Consider the following 23,575-nt stretch of genomic DNA (forward strand, 5'->3'; position numbering starts at 1 on the left):
GGGCATTCTGGGATAGGTAGTTCTTTCTGAGAGCGGCTGGACTCTCCGCTCTCCTTGGGAAAAGTATCAATAGTTCCTGCAGGACTGGCCTGACGGACCCTTCATCCATTTCACATAAAAGTTTATGCCACAAATATAAATATTGGACTTTAATTGTATTCTGTTGCCAAGTATATAGCCTCTTCTTTGATACTACCCGTAGCTTAAATAAGACTAATAAAACTACTAAAACTACCATTGCATAATGTCTCATGATTTAATAACTCTCCATTGGGAAGTGGCTGAAATATTACTGTTTACTGGCTTCTAATAATAACAAATTCCAAAATTTCTTCATTCTCTGTTTTTGATCCTGTAAATTAAAGCAGAGACTTTAAAAGGTAGTACCTAGTACTGGTAGTCCCTAACCCAGTAGAAATTCAATGACACAAAACTTTTAATAGCCAGGAGAGGGGCAAGATAGGGGTAGGGGACTAAGAGGTACACACTACTATGTATAAAATAAATAAGCAACAAGGATGTGTTGTACAGCACAGGGAATATAGCCAATATTTTATAATACCTTTTTAAAATAAATTTGTTTTATTTATTTATTTTTGGCTGCGTTGGGTGTTCGTTGCTGCACGCGGGCTTTCTCCAGTTGCAGTGAGCGGGGGCTACTCTTCGTTGGCGGTGCGCGGGCTTCTCATTGAGGTGGCTTCTCTTGTTGCAGAGCACGGGCTCTAGGCGCGTGGGCTTCAGTAGTTGTGGGGCACGGGCTTAGTTGCTCCGCGGCATGTGGGATCTTCCCGGACCAGAGCTCGAACCCGTGTCCCCTGTATTGGCAGGTGGATTCTTAACCACTGAGCCACCAGGGAAGCCCTATAAATACCTTTAAATGGAATATACTCTACAAAAATATTGCATCATTAGGTTGTATACCTGAAACTAATATAGTATTGTTCAATACTATAAAAAAAAATAATAGATTAAAAAAAACTTTTAATAACTAAGATTCTTGCTACCTGCTGTCTCTGACTGGCTGTATTGTATATAAAAGTGCAAGGAGAGAAGTAAGTCAGAGGTAATTTAAAGTTTGAGGCAACGGTGATACTGCTGGCAGAATTGAAATTGCCTTCACAGTAGGTTTGGTGTGTTGGGGGAGGGGTGTTGTGGAGATGCAGAAGCATCATGAGTTATAATTTTAATCTGTTCAGTTTCAGAGGATATTGTTGTGCATATAAACCAAGTGCTAATGTCCTGTAGTCAATTTACTTCTTCAATTAATTACACAGTGGGTAACAGCTCCAACTCTGTAGTAAGACTGCCTGGGTTTGACATCCAGGCTCCATCATTTGATAAGTGTGACGGTGGGCAAGTTACTTGGTCTCTTGAACCTCAGTTTCCTTATCTGTAAAGTGAGGGTAATAATAATAATAACAGTAAGAGCAGTATCTTCTTCCTATACCCAGTGTGAAGACTAAAACAGAAAGTAAATGCAAATACCTTGGACTAAGTCCTTATAAGGTAAGTACTCAAAATGGCTTCTTGTTTTTATGATTTATACCCTACCTACTTCCTATGCAATAGGTTGTCATATTAAAACACATATAAATAAGACTTTAAATAGAACAAAATCTAAGTTAGCAAAGAAATAGAGAAATTGTTGCAATTCATTACTAACTTTAGCTAAGGCGATGCATGTAGCTCCCAAAACAAGACAACCACACTACTTGTACAATTCTTCTTTTAAGGAAACATGCATTCTGCTATGTCTGGATAAATACAGAATGCAACCCTTCCACCCCAATCCAAGTTGAATTAATTAATCAGTTAGGTGTGGCTATTTAGCATTATCCATTTAATAATTTGCCAGTGTCTCACAAATACAATTTTAGTTTCAGCATAATGAATACTAAATTTTTAACAATAATCAGAAAACATTTTCAGCAATTTCTTTAGGCCATTACTAGTTCAAGATAATAAATTATTTCTTCAGGTTAGAATAATGCTTGCACCATCTCTCTAACGTATTTTTGATGGAATCTGGACACGCATGACTGATCTGTGAGCAAAATGGAAAAACTGCTCATTAGCAAGGCTTTGAGATAATCAAGACTGACACAGGCTGCAACTACGTCTCCTAGACTAAGGTGAACATCCTGTACCTGACATTTTTTTGCCCTCTTTAGTGGACTATTTTTGTTAGGTTGACTTCTACTACGAGTGGGCAGAAACATCCAAAAGATCCTCACAGAAGCAAATTCCTTATTACACATGTATACACATCCTCTTGGTTCTGTTTCTCTGTAGCACCCTGACTAATATATATGCATATACATTTTGTTTCTCCATTCATCCATTTATGGACATTTGGGTTGTTTCCACCTTTTGGTTATTTAGAATAATGCTGCTATGAACATGGGTGTACAAAGAATATTCAGTTTTTATTTCTCGTAATTTAATTTCGGTCTAATTGTTATGAGCAGAATAGTTGATGCCCCTAAACTAAAGTACCTACACGAATGTGAAGTTTCATACCTTCTACCTCTCTACTAGTCCCTTCTCTGGTTCCTCTTCTCTTCCCTAATCCCTAAATTTAGATGCTTCCCAAAGTCCTTGACCCTCTTTTCCCACCAACTTATTTCCCAGGGCAATCTCATCCCATCTCATATAGTTGTCTCTCAGATTCAGCTTGTTTTGCCCACTTTTCTGCATTCCAGTCACATATTTCTAGCTATCTTCTGGTCATATCACAAAGATTCCTCACTAGTAACATTTCAAAAACAAACTTTATCATTTTCTTGGTAAATATGCCCTTTTTAAAATTTTTATTTATTTTATTTTTGGCTGCGTTGGTTATTCGTTGCTGTGCGCGAGCTTTCTCTAGTTGCGGCGAGCGGGGGCTACTCTTGGTTGCGGTGCATGGGCTTCTCATTGCAGTGGCTTCTCTTGTTGCAGAGCACGGGCTCCAGACACTTGGGCTTCAGTAGCTGTGGCTCACAGGCTCAGTAGTTGTGGCTCACGGGCTTAGTTGCTCCGCAGCATGTGGGATCTTCCTGGACCAGGGGTTGAACCCGTGACCCCTGCATTGGCCGGTGGATTCTTAACCACTGCACCACCAGGGAAGCCCCCAATATTCCCTTTCTTTTAATGGCACTGGAGTTCTCCCAGTCTTCCCGCTCAGAATCTTGGTATCTTCCATGACTTCTTTACAGTTAACTGGTTGCCAACACCTACAGATTCACCTATATTCCACCACCCCCACCTTCCCTTTTTTCTATTCTCTAGATCTCTATTCAGGCGCTTACTACTTGGTCCTTACCTTCAGACTCTTGTCCTCCCAATCAGTTTTGCCTACCATTGCCACAATAATATTCTCAAAGTGCACTTTTTTCATATTATTTCCCTGTTCAAAACACTTTCAGTGTTCCTTCATTATCTTAAAAATATAGTCCATACTCCTTAGTGGCATTCAAGTCAAATCATTGATTGACTTGGTCTCAAGTTACCATTTTACCCTTATTGTTCAATTGTTTACTTTATATTCTGATAGAAATAAACAATGAGCCCTGCACTTCTTTAGTTTAATTTTGCTCATATAGTTTCTGTTTTTGAAAAATTTTATTACGAAGAATTTCTAACATACACAAAAGTGAATAAAATAGTATAATGAATCTCTCATGTACTCGTCACAAGGCCCCAGCTACTGTCAACCACTGGCCAACACTGCTCTATCCAGACCCCATCCACTTTCCCAGACAGCACGTCATATCACCCACAAATATCTCAGTATGCCTTTCTAAAAGTTAGGGACTCATTTTGACATAACCACAACACCATTAGAACACTAAAAACATTAACATTAATTGATTAGCATATTGCATTAAAAATCTGTTTTAAAAACCCAATTTTGACATTTATGAGACAATTGAAAATTTTAACAATTTCAAATTTTGAATTGTCTCGTAAATATCAAAAAAAAAATGGGGATTTTTTTTTTTACAGTTTTTAATGCAATATATTTCAAATGGAATGTATTTCTCCATTCCATCCTGCTGTCTTGCATTTCTAAATTCTACCCATCAGTCAAGGCTCAGTCACTTGCCACCTCCTCCACAAAGGCTTCTTTGATCTCATAAGCTGAAAGTTAAATCTGCTTTTCCTCTTGTCCACTTACTCTATCTGTTAGCCCCTAAGGACACAGCAGTATGTCATTTACATAAATATCTTCCCTACGAGACTACAAGCTCCTTGAGGTATGAGTTAGCCCTGTCCTGACCAGTACAGGTAAGAATTATGTCTTGCACCATTAGGGCTGCTCAAAGTGATGTTCCGCACACACCCAATAATATCACCCTCATCTAGGAATTTGTTGGAAATGCAAATTCTCAGACTGATCTCCATTCCCACTGACTTGAAAACTCTGGATGTGGGTCCCAGTAATTAGTGCTTTAGCAAGTCATCCAGGTAATTCTAATGCACACTGAAGTTTGAGAATACACATAGTAGGAATTCTTTTTTTTTTTTTTTTTTTTTTTGCAGTACGCAGGCCTCTCACTGTTGTGGCCTCTCCCGTTGCAGAGCACAGGCTCCAGAAGCGCAGGCTCAGCGGCCATGGCTCACGGGCCCAGCCGCTCCATGGCACGTGGGACCCTCCCGGACCAGGGCACGACCCCGTGTCCCCTGCATCGGCAGGCGGACTCCCAACCACTGCACCACCAGGGAAGCCCATAGTAGGAATTCTTTAGACCATCTACAAAATATGAACCCAGCTATACATTATCTTAACTCTACTGTGAAGAAAATGAATAGTATTGTCCAAGGGTAACTCCACTGGGTCCTTTGGTGATCCAGGAAAAAGTTTATAGATGTATAGTTCATGATCATTTCTAGGGAAGAATGCATAATGAGACTCATGGAGGGGGTACCTGGAACAGCTGTAGCTGGGTCACTTATAATAGTGTCATTATGGAATGCCAGTATTCCTGGGATGCTAGCCAGAGTGGAGGTAATTATTTTCTGAAAGTCACTAGGGTATAAACTCGGTCTGAAATAAATCCATTTTACATTGCAAGGTGACACTGGAGAGATCTTAAATACAATTTATTTTGCAGAAGGCAGATAAGCTTGTGGTAAAAGGATAACGACCATGAACAGAGACATTAAAGGTCAACGCCTCCAAAAGAAATTTTTGTTTATCGCCACTGCACACAAGCTAAAATCAAATATCTCTGAATGATGTTGAATTGCAGTGAGTGCTATAACCCATAGATGAATGGTTCTTGTTATAAGAATATATCTTGTGGTTATATAATATTTGGCATGGCAAAGCATTTTGAAGAAATTCTAGCCTCTGTCCTACAGGTTGCAATCTAAGTAAAACAGGCGAGATTTACTGCAAATCAAAACCTCAGGAAAATCTAAATGAATCAGAATAAGAATGTTCTGGGAAGAACTGGAATCATTCAACTACTGGAATTACCTAAAAATAAGGCAACAGTACAGGGTTTTGAGACTGGCTATCGGGTTAAAAGATTTTTTTTTTAATTGAAATATAGTTAATTTAAAACGTTGTGTTAGTTTCAAGTGTACAGCAGAGTGCTATATTCTTTTTCAGATTCTTTTCCATTATAGGTTATTACAAGCTATTGAGTATAGCTCCCTGTGCTATACAGTAGGTCCTTGTTGTTTACCTATTTTATATATAGTAGTGTGTATATGTTAATCCCAAGCTCCTAATTTATCTCTGCCCCCGAAACAGAAGATTTTTTTTAATCTAGTCTTTAAGAGGAAAAAAGGCATCAAGACAAACAAATTGTGCTGAGGAGACTGGAGGACTGAAGATAATTCTGAAGAGACTGAGGAAATGAGGGGATCCTGGGCATAAGCACGATGGACAGTGAGTGGATGGGATTCCAGTGAACCTCATGCTCTACTTAACTTGTCTGAGTCAGGGATGCCGTTGAGAATCTTGTGAAAGATATGACCTTTTTCAAAGAAATGTGCACATGCACCAATATTTTGCATACGATTTCAAGAAGTTCAACGACCTCTAAATAAATCAAATTCAGGTAAGGGACTCCTAGCCTAGTGACCAGATTTGGCTAATATTAGACCCCAAAGCACACACTCCTAAAGATTTCTTTTGTTCAGACATGCTGTTACTGGCACAGCAGAGTTCTAGTCATCGTACAAAACATGAACGGAACATGTTAAATGCAGAGTTCTACCACGGCAGGAAGAAAAGGTATTGATCCTAAAGGGGATGGTGGTTGGCTGTACAATTTTCTGAAGCCCCTCATTACGTGGAGCACACCTGACTTGATTCCGAGATACAACAGTGAACAGTACGGATTTGGGTCTGCTCCCTTTGAGTTGTCTTTGCTCTCGGGCTATAGGAGAAGGTTGACGTTTGTGACTGATTCAAAGAGTGAGCTCAATAAGTATTTAGTGTGAGGGTGGGACAGAGGCAAGGAGAGAGAGAGAGGAAGGAGAGAGAAAAGGGAGAGAGGGAGGAAGAGGCAGAGGTGACACAGTGCAAAGGAGAAGCAACAGAAGAATTGAGTGGAAGACTGAGATTTTATCACTTTGCCCTACTTCTCTACTCTGATCAAGAATCTCACAATTGGAAGTCAACTCCATTTATACACATTATTTGGCAAAATAAGAAAAACTAATGTTAATTATAGGTAAGATTTTTGGGGTGTCTACCATGGGCCTTAGATAAAAAAAGAAAGGAAAGGAGATTCTAAAAGGATGAATGCCAGAACACACTAAGCCTACATCCATGGGAAAGAGTGGGATAGTATAGGCCACAAATAAGGTAATTGAGAGAAAATGCCTTAGGGTAGAAGTGAGAAAGTTCTATAAAGAAGGGTAAACTACACATAGGATGCACAGGAAGAGTATGATGCCTTGGATCAAGGGAGAGGTGAATTAAGATGGAGCTTCTAAAATGTAATGCGCATAAGAACCACATAGGAATCTTACCAAAATGCACATATCTGGACCATGTTCCCAAAGAGTCTGATTAGTTGATCTGGACTGGGCCTTGTAATCTGCATGCAGGTGGTCCATAGACCACACTTTGAGAAAGACAACCTGAAAAGCAGGAAGAGGAAACTATCCATTTTTGGATCTTGATCTACAGAGCTTAGAAATGGCTTTGCTCCATCACTTGGTGAATCGATTTGGGAGAAACCTGGAACTCTACCAACCTTTACTTCAAAATGACCCAGCTTATCAGGCAGGTTCTGTTATTGGTGGGAAAAATCCACTCGAAGATTATTAGTACCAAAAAGAGCCAACCTCCTGAATCTCCCTCCTGCTGTGACCCACATAGGATAAGTTCTGGGGAGCATCTCCACCCCAAGCAATGGGTGGCAGATGGCAAACTGAGGAGGACCTAGGAAATACTTTAAAAGAGGGTTCCCACAGGAACAAAATCATAAACACATATAAGTACTGTGGAGCTGGAAGTGAATAGTTTACAGGTACAATGGGTCAAGTGAGCACTGTTCTCCTTTTCATCATGTGTTCCATTTTAAAATTTTTTAGGAATTGCTTTTAAAATTGAATTTAATTTTATAATTATGTAAACTATTTACACGGCTTCAAATTCAAATCTAAAAAATAAGTGTATTTGAAGAAATTTAGTTTTTCCCATTCCCTATACTCTATTCCCTTCTCTCCTTTATAGATAACCTTAAAACATTTAAAAATTGTTTATTCTTCTATTATCTTTAAACATAAGCAGATGCATACAAATATTACTCTTTTCTTAGATAAACATTTTACATAATTTTCTCTACCTTAAAGAAGCTTTCCTGATCTGGACACCTTATAACATCGTCTCTGTGGAAAAATGCATTCGAGTTTAGATTAACTGCCTCTTTATAAGTTAGCAGTCACATCAAGTTTTGTTCAATAATCCATTCATTCATTCATTTTGTTCAATAATCCATTCATTCAAGAAACATTTACTAAATAACTATAACAGGCCTAGAGTTAGTTCTAAAGCTTCTCTGATATTGGGTCCTGTCTTTAAGAAAAAGACTATAAAATTAATATTACAACTTGCAGCAGCTCTCAGCAATAACTTGCCCTGCCAGGGTCCCATGCAAGATTCTCCAGCATCATTGGAAATCAGCCCCTGCATGGGCTTGTGCTAGGGACTGTACTGGTGGTTCGTATCCACAGCAAACATGATCCCTTATTTTGTGGAGCTTGTACTGTGGTGCAGGAGCGAGAGATTAAACACATAAGCTCAAGACAAATATACAATTATAAATTGTAATTAAATTCCTGTTATGTGCTGAATTGCATCCCCCCAAATTCATATGTCGAAGTCTTAACCCACAGTACTACCGAATGTGACTACTTGGAGTTAGGGTATTTAAAGAAGTAATTAAGTTAAAACGAAGTCATTAGGGTGGGCCTTAATGCAGTACGACTGTTGTTCTTATAAAAAGAGATTAGGACACATTTGTACAGAAGGAAGGCCATGTGAGGACACAGGGAGAAGATGCCACGTGCAAGCCAAGGATGGAGGCCTCTGAAGAAATCAACCCTGCTGACACCTTGATCTCAGACTTGTAGGCTCTAATTTCTGTTATCTAAACCACCCAGTCTGGACTTCCCTGGTGGCGCAGTGGTTAAGATTCTGCCTGCCAATACAGAGGACACGGGTTCGACCCCTTGTCCAGGAAGATCCTGCATGCCGCAGAGCAACTAAGCCCGCGAGCCACAACTACTGAGCCCACGTGCCACAACTACTGAAGCCCACGTGCCTAGAGCCCGTGCTCCACAACAAGAGAAGCCACCGCAATGAGAAGCCCGTGCACCGCAACGAAGAGTAGCCCCTGCTCACTGCAACTAGAGAAAGCCTGCATGCAGCAACGAAGACCCAACGCAGCCAAAATTAATTAATTAATTTAAAACAAAAACAAAAACAAAACACCCAGTCTGGTACTGCATATATTAGCCCTGGCAGACTAATACAATCCCTAAAAGAAAAGAGTGTTGGAGAGAAAGCACTATTACAGGAATGGTGAGGAAGCTGATCAGAGAAGGCAACTCTGAGAAAGTTCATATAAGCTAAGATGTGAAAAGATGAAAAATGATGAACTATGGGGAAGAAACCGATGTTGCAGATCCTGTTAAAAGGCAAAAGAAATCAAGGTGCTTTGCTTTGGTTAATTATCCCACAGTCTACAGAACCAGATGGTCCTCAGGCGACAGTCTTTTTAAATTATCCACCTAAGATGAAAAGCTAATGTGCAGCCAACTTCTGTACCGTCCACAGACTCTGAAGGACTGAATGAGCAGGAAGTTGAATTTTTAATTATAAGACACAATGTACTGATATCATTCACACCTTGATTTAAGGATGTTTCTGAAGAAAATGCATATGATGAAATATGTAGCTCAAACACTTCTTAGAAAAAGAATAAAACAATGTCTTTCCTTATGGTTCATTAAAGAGATTATGGAAATTATAGAACCTGAATATGCAAAAACAAAAAAGCCAGGAGCACAGACTCTGATTAGTCAAGGCTAATGCCTCACAGAGTAGTGATATACTTGAATAAATTGATTTGTCCTCGGCAAGCAAGTATATGTCTTCATTGTAACTCAATGAATAATAAGAATTATAGAATCACAGGATAGACATGGGAGTCCCTTATTTCTTGGTGGGATGCCACATAAACTACTTATTCAATTTGTCTTGTGAAAGACTGAATACACAAACGGCCAATGGCTGGACCAAATATGACAACAGAACTTTGACCACAGCCTCTGAAGCAAAATGCCAAGAATGGTCAGGACTTGGTCAGTGACTGTTAGCTTCCCTATTTTTTGCCCCTGGCTTCAACTCAGGACCAACCAGGGAAAACAAAATATGTTTCCCAAACCAATCACCTAAGATGCTCTGTTTCTTGTAAACTCCTCTCTAGCTTGCCCATGCCAACAACCTCTTATCAGGACATACCTGAGGCCTTCCTTCTTTTCACTATAAAGTGTTTCCACTCCTCTGCCCATTTTTGAGTTTGTGTCAGATGCATGAGATGGTGGCTGACTCTTGCTATAGTGAGCAGAATAGTAAATAACCTCTGTTTGCTCTCATTTGGGTGGCTTTAATTTATTTCTATACATGACTGTTCCCAGAGAAGAAAATGTGTGCTGGGTCCCAGGACCATCAGTAGAGGATGGGAATCAGAGCCACCTTCAAGCCCTGAGGTGCCCATCTTCATGCCACTTGATATTTCCTTCAGAGAAGATGTCAGTGACTGGGGAGGTAATAATAGCCACTGAATCGCCACTGTGTCCCTGCTGTCAAATGATGGGATAAGCCAGCCAACAATTCAAAGTGGTGAATGTATCTGTGAAGTTCTTCTTAGTGATCAAGCAGCTGGCCAGATGTGCTTCAGTGTCAACCAGTCATGATCCAGGTAAACTGGAGTTCTGGGTGGTTGAAAGCATTTGAAACAAGCTGGTTATAGCATCAGCTTTTATTCATTTTGCAGCTGTTTAAAAATCTCACCAATGTTGGCCTTGAGCAACCCAGCCAAGGCTTAGACTAAGAAGAAACATTGCTCTGGAAACAAAATTTCATCTCCAAACAGGGCTCCTGCACTAAAGAAATGACCTGGGGCAGGTTACTTGTTCATTTCCTCATCCCTAAAATGAGGATCACTAGACCTCTGTGAAGTTAAAATTGGATAATAAGGTGGAGTATTTTTAAAGGTAAATAATTGGCAGAGCATAAATGCAAGACATTCTAAAGCACAACCGAGTTTTCAGCGCAATTGATTTTATCCGAGCGTTTACATCACTCGGATTCAGATTAGCACACTACTGGCAGAGGGAGGGTGAGTGTAGTTCATGGGCTGCCTGAGGGAGCAAAATGTGGGGAGAGCCAGGGCTGGCTGACTACTTCCTTTTTCTCCTCCCACTGCAATAAGAATAATAAAGGAGACTGGTAAGGCTCTCACTGTGGCCAGAGATTAATATTCACTTCCTGGAAGCCTTGTAAAGTCACTTTCTGAAAAATGACCTGGTGCCGTTTGCCATCCCACTTAGTGACTATCAGACCCGAGTTCTCATCCACAGAAACCAGGCTGTATTTTAAGCTCCTTCCAGGTGAGCAGCCCAGGAAACTCAGTGAGCAAAGTTGCCATCACTACGTCCTGTTTTATGAGGAGTGCATTTCAACTGCCACCATTGCTTCACCTCTTCTGGAAATTAGGGTGGTTTTTTTTTTTTTAATTCTAGAGATAGAGTCTCTGAAGCCTTGATAACAAGATAAATCACTTAGTGCAAAAATCGAATTTGACAGGAAATCCAGTTACACCCAATAGCTGACATATTAAATGTCACTGAAGTTTCTTTCAGGTTGACTTTTGGCATAGAGAGGGGCTTAAGACCAAAAGGAGAACAGGTTATATATGAATTGCTTTATTCCAGTGATTCTTAACCCTGACTGCACATTGCAGTCATTTGGAAAGTATTTTTAAAATGCCAATGCCTAGGTCCCATCACCAGAAATTTAATTTATCTGGGGTAGGACAAAGACGTGAGATGTTTGGAAGCACCCCAGATTGACCCCTTGATTAATGGTCAATCAAGACATTTCCTCTAGGAGAAGCCACAGAGCCTGGGGAAGTGCCTGTAGACACTGGATGCCCATAACAAGGTGCCGTAAAATGATGGGGCAGGGCTCCAAGAGAAGCTCAAAGTGATACTTACAGCCTGTGAAGATGCCTAAGTGGCTGGGAGTAGCAAAGACAACACTCTGAATGGTAAAATAAGTCAGGTGGGGCTTACCTACCTCCACCTACCTCCACTTACCTACCTCCACCCTCCGCCACCTGGTGGGGCTTGATAGCTTTCACAGGCATCCTCGCAGACAAAACTTTGCTCTCTGAAATCCAGCATCTCATTTCTGACTTGGATTCATAGTTCTTTTTGAGCTGCCCGTCTGTTTATTCCCAATCTACATGTTTGTTTCGGTGCTTCCCACGTACTTGTACTGCACGCTCTGTTTTCAGCAAACCATTTTCCTGATTGGTCAAAAGCCCTTGGAAATCTGTCATGTGAGCAACTCTCCCATGCTCTCAAGTGTATTCTCTAGTCAATAAAAATATGCCTCATTCCTAACGGTTCCACTACCCAGGAGATCTACTACCCAGTGATCTCCAGCTCTGCTTTCTGGCTTCATGGTCAAAAAGCAACACATTTACTCCCAGATTTCATATATTCCATGTATTTCCTTCTCTGTACCATATCCATCATATTATTCTCTTTGCTAAAGAAATCTCAAAATATTTTTTATTTAAAAGTCTGCAATCAGGGCTTCCCTGGTGGCGCAGTGGTTGAGAGTCCGCCTGCCGATGCAGGGAACACGTGTTCGTGCCCCGGTCCGGGAAGATCCCACATGCCGCGGAGCGGCTGGGCCCGTGAGCCATGGCCGCTGACCCTGCGCGTCCGGAGCCTGTGCTCCGCAATGGGAGAGGCCACAACAGTGAGAGGCCCACGTACTGCAAAAAAAAAAAAAAAAGTCTGCAATCAGAAAACAATCTGTCGTATCATATAAATTTTTCATGCCCAGATATTTACTCATCCATTTTCCTGAAAGACCCAATAAAATAGTCAAAGAGCCACAGTCTATTTTAAATTAAAATGCATGGCTTTAAGGGCTATTTGACATGCAGTAACTATTTGCATAGTCTTCTAGCCAAGCATAGAAATTGCTAATGTCTCTGCCCTTGAAGGAAATGAGCTGTGCAAAAAATTTCAAGCAAACATGATCCAACTGTTCACACAAAAGAGAGATTGCATAAGAAATGCATTGTGTCTCTACCCAAATTTCTCCTCTACTTGTCACAGATCAGCAGGTACTTCACCTCTTTGGCACCAGTTAAAATCATAAACAGGTGAGCTTTTCAGTAGAGGAGGGCAGACATGCCCTCTCCACAGATGGTCAGTATCACATGTTGCAGTAATGGCTGGACACGCCATGAAGGTACCATATAAAAACGGTGGGACTCAGAGAACTTTGGCTCCACTTGCTCTATGTTTAGAATTGCCTCTCTTTCAAGATGGATTTCCTTCATAGGAACGGAGTGCTCGTTATTCAGCATTTGCAGAAGGACTACCGAGCTTACTACAGTTTTCTAAATTTTATGTCCAATGTTGGAGATCCCCGGAATATCTTTTCTATTTATTTTCCACTTTGGTTTCAACTTAATCAGGCAGTTGGAACCAAGATGATATGGGTAGCAGTCGTTGGGGATTGGTTCAATCTTATTTTTAAATGGTAAGCCTCTGTTTTGTTTCATTTTTCCTAAAGCTTATTCTTAAATTTGTAGCTTGGTCTTAATGATCACATTTCAGATGTGTACAGTTTTACTTGGAAAATCTTTCAAACATACCAGTTAACTTGAAACACCTATTCCTAAATAGAACTTACATAAAGGCATAGAAATGTATACTTTATCTGACTTAGAAGAAAATTCCAAAAGCCTGTTACATATATGATGTGATTAACCAAGAAGTAAGTTAAACGAGCAGTACCATAATGAACAGATTGATAATTCCGGGAACCACTTTGATATTATTTCCAGTCTAAGTATCCAAAGCACCCAAGGACTACCCCTGCAAGGAAAAAAGTCCCTGTTTTTATTGGAACCTAGGATGCCCAAACTCCAAATGACTGTCATCCTCTGTATTGAGACACAGGCCAGAAAGCAAGTTCTTTCAAAGTCTTTTAATCACGAGTTTTCCCCATCAATGTTCTGCTTGACTCATTTTTATAGGAGAGAATCGTTAGTCTCCAATTAAGTAATAGTTGTATATTTAAATATATATGCATATTTATATTTCTTTAAATACAGGATATTATTTGGTCATCGGCCTTACTGGTGGGTCCAAGAAACTCAGATTTACCCAAATCACTCAAGTCCATGCCTTGAACAGTTCCCCACTACGTGTGAAACAGGTCCAGGTAAGCAATTATAGCAGCCGCAGGTTAACTAAAGATATTCCAATAGAGAGCCATTGTGCATGATTATCAACTAATAACTGTACAATATCATAAAGTGTACTAAAGAAAATGTCATGCATGAGGATGCTAAAAGTTCATAAACAAAAATTGCTAATGAAAAGGACAAAAGTTCTTTGAGTAAGAAAATTTCATTTTTTTATTTGTAAAAGGGTTAATTAAGAGAATATTCCCCAAATGATTTTTTTTTTTTTTTTTCTGTACGCGGGCCTCTCACTGTTGTGGCCTCTCCCGTTGCGGAGCACAGGCTCCGGACGCGCAGGCTCAGCAGCCGTGGCTCATGGGCCTAGCCAGTCTGCGGCATGTGGGATCTTCCCGGACCGGGGCACGAACCCGTGTCCCCTGCATCGGCAGGCAGACTCCCAACCACTGCGCCACCAGGGAAGCCCCAAATGATTTTATAGTTGGTGTTTTTAGAAAAATGTCATGGTTTGATACTGAAACAAACCAAAAACAATTAGCTAGAACAAATTCCCCCAAAACTATATTAAAATCCTAGAAATGTTGTTTTATCTGCTGCTATGCAATTTTCAAAGTTATTATAGATCTGAGAATCACATGAATGAGGAGACAATAGACACAGTTTCTGTAAGAAAGATAAGGACTTCCTGGTATTACTATTGCCTATAGAAATTCTCTCAAAGCTTATAATTATTTCTTTCAAATTTCTTTTTTCCCTTGTGTATAAGTATATAAGTAGACTTCTTGTTCCATTTTCTTTTTTATTATAAGTAAGATTTTGTATGAGTGTAAAATCTTTACTATGGGAGTTGAGTTTAAGATTTTTAAAAAGGTTTTTAAAATATATATATATAAAGGTAAACTACACGTTGTTTTAATTTCTAAGACTGTGTTATATTGTACCTCACCACAGTTTGTTACATAGACTAAAATTCTTGGCATTTGACATCCTGAGACTAACCCTGAATACAGTCAATGTGTAAGTTCCTAATAAGTTTTCTGAATATCTTTATTTTTTGATCTCATAAGAGTAGACATCCATCTGTTATAGTACTTATCAAACTATATTATAGTTAATTCTTTAATATCTGGCTCCTCCAATAGACTGTGCATTCCATCATGTCAGGGTGGTGTGTATTTTATCTTTGTGAAAGCAATGTGGGATGGATGGATGGATGGATGGATAGCCTTTCAGACAATTGAAATGGTACTTTGGTTTACCCCAGAACTACCCAGCATGTGTTCTGTCTTATGAGACATTTTCTGAAAAAAGAAAAGAAAAGAAATATTACATTTTACATTCACTCCTTGAAGATTTACAAGTCATGAAGCATATAAAAGGCTCTGAAAATTCCTGTTTAAGAAATAGACTTGAAAGAAACAGATCTATAAGAAATAGATTAGTCTTTATTTAACTTAGTGTTTTTCAAAGAGACTGGTGTTGGGCTTTCCTGGTGGCGCAGTGGTTGACAGTCCGCCTGCCGATGCAGGGGACACGGGTTCATGCCCCGGTCCGGGAGGATCCCACATGCCGCGGAGCAACTGGGCCCGTGAGCCATGGCCGCTGAGCCTGCGCGTCCGGAACCTGTGCTCCGCAACGGGAGGGGCCACAGCAGTGAAGAGGCCCGCATACCGCGAAAAAAAAAAAAGAGAGAGAGACTGGTGTTTAACCTGAATGAATCTCCCCTTGGTAAAAACTCAGGGAGGACATCAAAGTAAAGTGATTCTTCAAAAAAGATCAAGCAACATGGGAAAGACATTCTGGGAACAGAAAGGCTACCTGTCTGCTGATTTCTTCTGCCAGGATTAATACCCCTTTATAGCTTCCCTCATCCTTTTAATGACAAAGACCCCTTCTGCAGCGGCCAGCCAAAAGATAGGCATGAGGGTAGCTGTTGGTACCCAGCAGTCAGTTGGTAAATCAGACATAGCAATGATAGCCTTTAGATGTTTGACTTTTCAACCCAAGGAAAATAAGCTGATTCAAGATCCAATCCAAGTACTTCAGTTTTCTCATCAATTAAAAACAATTAGATATGAAGAATGACTAATGATGTGGCAGATTTTCTGATGCAACAGTCTGAGTTCTTACTTACCCTTGAACATTTTGATTTCTGGACTTTGATGAACTTGAATAACCTGGGGAAAAATTTTGAAATGGTATTTTGAGGCTCAATTTGACTCAGTTTTCTTTATTTCTACCTATTTCTAAACATTACATAGAGCCTGTGCCCTGTGGCTTTTTTTTTCTGAGTTATTTGTAACTTTCATGGCTAATGTGCTATTCTATTGTCCATTTCTGATAGTGATACTCTATTAACCACCTTTCAAATGGATTGCCACTCTCTTGTTGCAGGAAGTCCATCTGGCCATGCAATGGGCTCATCATGTGTCTGGTATGTCATGGTGACAGCTGCCCTGGGCCACACCATCAGTCGGATGGATAAGTCATTCACCACTCTGCACAGGTCAGCTTTGCTCCAGTCTCTGTAGCCCTGGAACATGACAGTTTCAAACACAGAAAGTCTTTTGAAAAATTCAGCTTAGTGTATTTTTAGTTATTGAAATGTGCTTATTCAATTCTATCATATCCAAAATAGCAAAATGATTAGAAAATTAATATTCTGCTTTAAGATAATACCTTAATTAGTTCACAGCAATTACATTATAGGGTTGGATATGTTTAATTGATTAATGACTTTCTAAATGTGCCTTTGGGTACATTAATACAATAATCCATAATACAATAATACAATGTAATCCATAATACAATAAGCACTTTGGTAGCTCACAAATAGGTCATCTAAAATTATATAATGATGTATTTTTGCATGCGCATTCCCTTGCTTTAAGATTAACTAGACATTTTGAGAAGCATCATTCCCCTTGAATGTATCCGTTACTTTCGTATAATTATGCTTTCTTCTTTGAACAGCCAATGATTTTGAAGTCAATAAAATATATTCTAGCTTTAAAGACTATGCAACCTTTTTAATTAAAAACATTCTAGAGACAAACTTAAATTTGAATGTTAGTAGATTTAATGTTAGTAGATTCATAACATTCCAAAAGGCCTAGACCTTTAAGATTATTCAAAATTTTTGTAGAAATTAGACTTTTTCCTTCTTTTCTTTCCTGATATACTTTATCATTAAAACAATTCTGAGCACCACTTTAATCATAAATTATTAGGCTACCTAAGATAAGATTTGTCAGTTAATTGCATAAAAAATACTGAAACATACACCATTATATAAGTTATTTATAAAAAAAAATTTCCAAGATCCATCTCATATTCTACTTTTTAGAGTAATATTGGGTAATTACAAAACAAGTAACCAGAGGAATTTGGGTATCTTTAAAGTTTATCCTGATGAGACTGTGACCTGTATGCCTTAAGGTATTCATTATCCCAAACAACAACAATAGAGAGTTGCTGTAATTTAAAGAAATTAGCGTTTTCTATCCGTAGACAGTTTTTCAAAGTAGGAATCTAGGTAAGCCTCACCTTTTCTCTGTAGTTCATTTTCTCCTCCAATTCCCAAACCTGGAAAATCATTCGTTTCTTCTAAAAAGAAATTCTCTTGACTCCTCTTTGATTCTTATAACTGCAACATTTCCTTCATCCATCAAAATGTACTGAGTGCCTACACCTTACCTAAACATTACCACACCCTTACTGATTTTTCTTCCATATGGATAACTCCTGCTTACTTTCTCTTTGAAAGTCTTGGTTCTCTCTCTTCCTTAATTTTTCAGTAATCAAAGTTTGGTCCAATTATCAGGAACAAATCATTCAGAACACTCAAGGATTCCTAGAACTCATTATTGCTAATTCTTTTTTCATTAAAATGATGAGCATTGCTTGGATTTAAATATTTTTATAAGTTTTCTGCACACTGCTGCTTCTAATCCAAGACGTATAACCCATAGGTCACTTTTCTGTTCCTTATTTTCTACGTGTCAAAAAACAAGGAGCCAGGACTCTTGAGAGTCTGTGAAATTAAACCCAGTGAAAACTTGCCCTTGATGGAATGCTCATGTGTTCTCATCAGCGTGGCAGCTGCCTCTCCAGTGAGTTTTCTTCAAGCAAAGAGAGGCTGAGAGAGGAAAGAGGAAGCACATATGACAAGGAGTAAAAAATATATATAATTCATTCTTGATCGTTGTGGACATTAATAATTCCCCCAAACTTGAATTTCCCCTACTCCATTAAAATAATTATCAGGATGCCAAGTTGGCTTCCTTTTATAGCATTTATTAAAATCTCAGGATATACCACTGGTTAAGTTTAATGCATTGATGAATGTAGAAACATCTGTTAAAGCTTTTCAAATCCTATGGAGTACATAGAAAAAAATTTTTGGAAGAAAAAACTCTAGAATCATGATATTATATCACAGCTAGAAGATTCCTCTGAGAAAGATCATCTGGTGTCACTTCCCCCCCGCCCCGCATTTTTATGAATGATACAATTTCTTTGCCTTTTATGCTTGTATCTATTCTTCCATCGTAGACTGACCTGGTCATTTCTTTGGAGTCTTTTTTGGTTGATTCAAATCAGTGTCTGCATCTCCAGAGTATTCATAGCAACACATTTTCCTCATCAAGTTATTCTTGGAGTAATTGGTGGTAAATATGATCACTTACCTTTAGTTGTGTCATTGAACGCTTTAGTGTCATTTGTTTTATGTTGACTCTCTCTGCTAATGTTCCCCAATCTCAGGTAATCCTATCAAGCCACTGATACTTAATGCTACCCTGGGAGCTTAAGTGGTTCCACACACCTCTCAAATTCTCCATGGACACAATGGCACATTCTCACTCAGTAGGATAAACCCATTACCTCTTTGTGAGATGGGCTTCTCTGAAGTGTGGCTAAAGCTGAGTCCAAGTCTTAAACCACCACTTAGGACAGCGTGCTTGTGTCTCGGGTTGGGGGACTTAATAAGGCCTTCCAACCTGCACACCATGCCATTCTCTCTGACACACCTGCAGTGATTATTACCTGACTGTGGACTTCATTCAGCAGCTGCTTTGTATTTCCAAGGCAGCATTCACCATGACTGAGTTTACACTGTTCAGCCCCATGTACCTTTTGAAGGCTCTCTACGTTAACTGGCTGTGGCAATTGAAAAATTAATTGCAAGCACCTAGATCAGTGCTCTGCCTATGAAGTGGTTGTCACTCAGTGCCCTGGACTCCTGACCCATGCCCCTGCACTAATGTGGATGGTGAAAAGACCATGGGGCAAGTGTGGTTTTGGTTACCGCCTTAAAAAAAGGCTTTGGAAAATGGATAGAACCTAGGTTTCTACAGCCCTTTATCATTGAAAACTATGGCTAAATTCTTTAATGCAGAGAGGAATAATTCCTGAGAGGCTCAAAGGCAGACAGTTATCTTCAGTGTCTCTTTCCAATCCCCAGGCATGCTTGTGGCAGAGGTCTTTGAACACACTCCAAGGATCCAAACGGCCAGCCTGAGCACATACTTGAAGACCAACCTCTTCCTCCTCCTATTTGCACTTGGCTTTTACCTGCTTCTCAGACTGCTTGACATTGACCTGCTGTGGTCTGTGCCCGTAGCCAAGAAGTGGTGTGCCAACCCTGACTGGATCCACATTGACACCACGCCTTTTGCTGGACTCGTGAGAAACCTTGGGGTCCTCTTTGGCTTGGGCTTTGCAATCAACTCAGAGATGTTCCTTAGGAGCTGCCGAGGGGGAAATGGCTATAGGCTGAGCTTCCGGCTGCTCTGCACCCTGGCCTCGTTGACCACACTGCAGCTCTACCATTTCGTCAAGATCCCGACTCACACGGAGTATTTATTTTACGTGCTGTCTTTCTGTAAAAGTGCATCCATCCCACTGACTGTGGTTGCCCTGATTCCCTACTGTATTCATATGTTAATGAAACCAACTGAAAAAAAGATTAACTAGAATTGTGCGGAGGGTTAGTGCCGTGTGGCCCCAGGATGACCCTCCTCCTCCATCCTCCAGTAGGACCACAGGGCAGGGAGAGACTGCAAGCTTCCATTCGAGGTCACAAAGTGGCGGCCGTAGGACCCAATCCATTCACATGTATGATTAGTTTGGCCTTCGGGGTGGTCTTTTTTTTTTTTTTTTTCCTATTTTAGATTAGTTGCCAACACTTAAAACCACGATATTTGACACAAAAACCTGAATTTCTGTATTTTCCCCCAAAATCTGACAATATGGTAACACGGGGCCTGCATTCCCACCTGGAGACGATCCACTGTTGTAGGAGAACTGCTCTTTGCAGGCTATCACAGTTTTCAGTACCCTACAGGCCCCCCAGTATCATCTTAAAGTCAGGCTGCTTCTGGCTCCTGTGGGCATCTTAACGGCAATCAAACCTGATCCCCTCAGTGTTCAGATAAGGAAATGGAGGTTTATTCAGGTGAAAGAACTCACCGTTATCACACCACCGTCAGAACAGGAATTAGAACCCAATCTTCTGACATGTATTTCCATGACACTAGGTTTTGTTTCTTCAAGAGGTAAAAATCTGTAAGAATGAATGCTTTTACATAGGTTCTATGATGTTTGCCATGTAAATCAGCTATTTTTTCAGAAATGACATTAAAATACCATATGCTCTTTGACTTAGATCATGCAAGCAGGGTCTTGATGGGGCCAGCAGTAGCTCTAGTTATGGTTACATATCCACAGGAAAGGAAACAGGCCAGCTTACTGTCTGGACTTGAATCTCTGCTTAACTCCTGGTCTCTGTTTTATGGTAGTGCTTTCCAATATTTTAATAAATTCTGCTGAAGATGTTCGGCTTAGAACATTATTTACCCCCCAAAGGTTTATCTCTTCACTATGACATCCTTATACTTTATTTTTAGGAGCTAATCTTTCAAAACCAGGGAAATCAAGTGCCTTTCTCAAGGTCATGCTCTAACCCAGGAAAACTATGAAATGCTTATATCTATTAGCTGGGTTCTGTGTGTACTGAACTGTGATGAAAAGCCACAGCTTTATTTCAGAAAATTATTACTGATGGAATATTAATATACTAAAAATTTTTCAGTGAAGTTTTTTTCCCCTCATTGGACCTAGTAATTCTGGACTTGATAACTAGGGAGTTGATAACTAGGGAATTCTCTGGCAGTGCACTGGTTAAGAATCTGCCTGCCAATGCAGGGGTCACGGGTTCGACCCCTGGTCCGGGAAGATCCCACATGCCACAGAGCAACAAAGCCCATGCGCCACAACTACTGAGCCTGTGCTCTAGAACCCACGAGCCACAACAACTGAGTCCGTGTGCCACAACTACTGAAGCCCGTGTGCCTAGAGCCCGTGCTGAGCGACAAGAGAAGCCACTGCAACAAGAAGCACGTGCACCACAATGAAGAGTGGTCCCCACTCGCCGCGACTAGAGAAAGTCCACACGCAGCAACGAGGACCCAATGCAGCCAAAAATAAATAAATAAATAAATAATAAAATAAATTTAAAAAAAGAAAGAAAGAAACCGCTTAGGCAGCAAGAAGAAGAGCTTCTCACAGGCTTGGCGAAAATGCCTGCCTTTAATAATGATGGAAAAGACTTCTGCTTCCAATTTATTTGCCAAAAGTAAGTGGAATTGAGCTTATTTGACTTAACTGTAACTATAACCATATTTTCATAATGTCCACATATCTACATATTCAGAAGAAAAATGTCAATATCGTGAGCTTTCAAGAAGAGAAAATCTAGACAAGTGACTTGAGAAACATACATTTGAAAAGTTATGCAAATTAACAAGAAGAGTGTGGAATCCCTTCCTTTTGACAACATTTTGAATGGGTCTGCCTTAGCGGGTTAAGTTGATGCCTTCTCTATGCCTATTTCAGTACAACAGAAGGGTGATTTAAAAAATTACTATAAGGTGCCCTTTAAACTCAAAGTTATATCTCTAAATGCTTTATATTTATTCACTCCCTGTAAATAAATTCAAGATCAAACTGGTACATATACATACAAAAAAAACTTGGTATAAGAGAAAGTCAAAAGACTTGGTATTTAAAATGTGAGTCATTTCTTAAGGATATGAAGACTCTATATTCCAGCACATCAATTGAACTTTCTGCAATGATGGAAATGTTCTGCATCTGTATGGTAGCCACAGCTATTAAACTCTTGAAACACAGCTAACACAACTGAGGAATTGCATTTAAAAATTTTATTTACGTTTAATTAATTTAAAGTTAAATAGTCATATGTGTCTGTGGCTACTGAATTGGATAACACAGATCAAGTCCCAAAGTGCTTTCCCTAAAAAAAAAATTTTTTTATGTTGTCACCTGTACCGTATTCCTGTGAGACAGCATGAATCGCTATTAACTGCTTTATTCTATATGGAGAAACTGAGATGTCAGTGGTTTGTTGGCGGAACATGAACAAGGTATGTTTATTCCAACCAGGAGATCTTTTGATTAGCCCATGGATGTTACTTTCCAGATGAAAAAAATAATAGTTACTGTCAACAGGTTCAAAACATGCATGGTGATAAGTAAATCCCATTATGATCTTCACACGTTTAAAAAGAAATTTTAACATGTGTGGTAACTGACACGAAACATTTCTGGGGCTCGAAGGATTAAAGTGACCATAAAAAGTTAAGAGTAAACTCTGCTACATTTTCAAGAGAAATCCTCTGCAGATCTGGGAGTCTCTCTCTGTGCAGCTCTCTTGTCTTACTCTGTCCTGTGAGCTCTAACTGCCTTGGTGTCCCAGGACTCTTAGCTCTGTCACCTCAAATCAGGGAGTCTGAGTTCCCCCTCCCTGCATTGTGCCCCAGAAACCCTTGAAGGGTCACAAAACTGAGTGGGGCTTTATCCAATATTCACATGGCTGGATGACTTTCTGACCAAGTTTTCCTGCTTGTCTGTGTCTCTCATACCCATATGCTGGATATCAGTACTTCTGAAGATATTCAAAATCTATTCAAAAAGGATCGCTGGTATCTAGCTGCACCTGAGGATTTGACCCTTGTTGACTGACTGTCCTAGCCTCTCTGGAAATTGCAAACAGCTTTCTGGAAGATGGACCTCAACGCTGCCAAGAAACTAAGGTGGTGTTCCTAATTTTTCCTTCCCCTTACCTTTAAGGCTTTCTGATAGTGATTCCACACTGAAGGTAAAGTGGTGCTACTTGTTTATTTTTTGAAGTCTTCATTTTGTTTTTCTTAAAAAGAAAAGAAAACAGTTAACAACAAGAAAGGTCTGTAAGAAGCAATACTCCAGAAACTTCTGCCAAATGACAGCAACTCATAAGAAAATTCTAAGAATTAGAAACGCTTCCTTTTAGCTCTGCAGAGGACAAATGCAATTTATGTCAAATGTGAGGCTGATTTGGTGTGGAGTACTAATTACTGTCTTTGCTATTCTTTGATGGAGATCACAGTAATGACTTGGAAGAAATCACATCTCGTTTCTTTTGGTAGCACAGATGTGATTGCACTCAAGGAGGGAAGAAATTCAAAGGTTGAGGTTATAAAGGTTAACACAAAGCTGATTCATTATTTAGTTTTTAATTTCTTAGAATCTTTTCTTCGAACATTTTG

At 39.7% G+C, this 23,575-nt stretch overlaps 1 protein-coding gene across 2 annotated transcripts; it reads left to right on the forward strand.

Moving 5' to 3' along the window:
• Positions 1-12,992: 12,992 nt before the first annotated feature.
• Positions 12,993-20,002, forward strand: G6PC2 (glucose-6-phosphatase catalytic subunit 2). Of its 2 annotated transcripts, XM_007452615.1 has the most exons (5): positions 12,993-13,300; positions 13,878-13,987; positions 16,362-16,473; positions 18,522-18,637; positions 19,432-20,002. In XM_007452615.1, exons 1-5 carry the CDS (start codon positions 13,083-13,085, stop codon positions 19,941-19,943), a joined length of 1,068 nt encoding a protein of 355 aa, XP_007452677.1. In that variant the 5' UTR covers positions 12,993-13,082; the 3' UTR covers positions 19,944-20,002. The 2 variants fall into 2 exon arrangements, with proteins under 2 accessions (XP_007452677.1, XP_007452678.1); XM_007452616.1 differs by lacking the exon at positions 18,522-18,637 and having other exon boundaries at positions 13,083-13,300; positions 19,432-19,456.
• Positions 20,003-23,575: the final 3,573 nt, after the last annotated feature.

This window comes from Lipotes vexillifer, unplaced genomic scaffold (assembly GCF_000442215.2).
Source record: "Lipotes vexillifer unplaced genomic scaffold, Lipotes_vexillifer_v1.1 scaffold454, whole genome shotgun sequence".
In the NCBI taxonomy this organism is placed as follows: domain Eukaryota; kingdom Metazoa; phylum Chordata; class Mammalia; order Artiodactyla; family Lipotidae; genus Lipotes; species Lipotes vexillifer.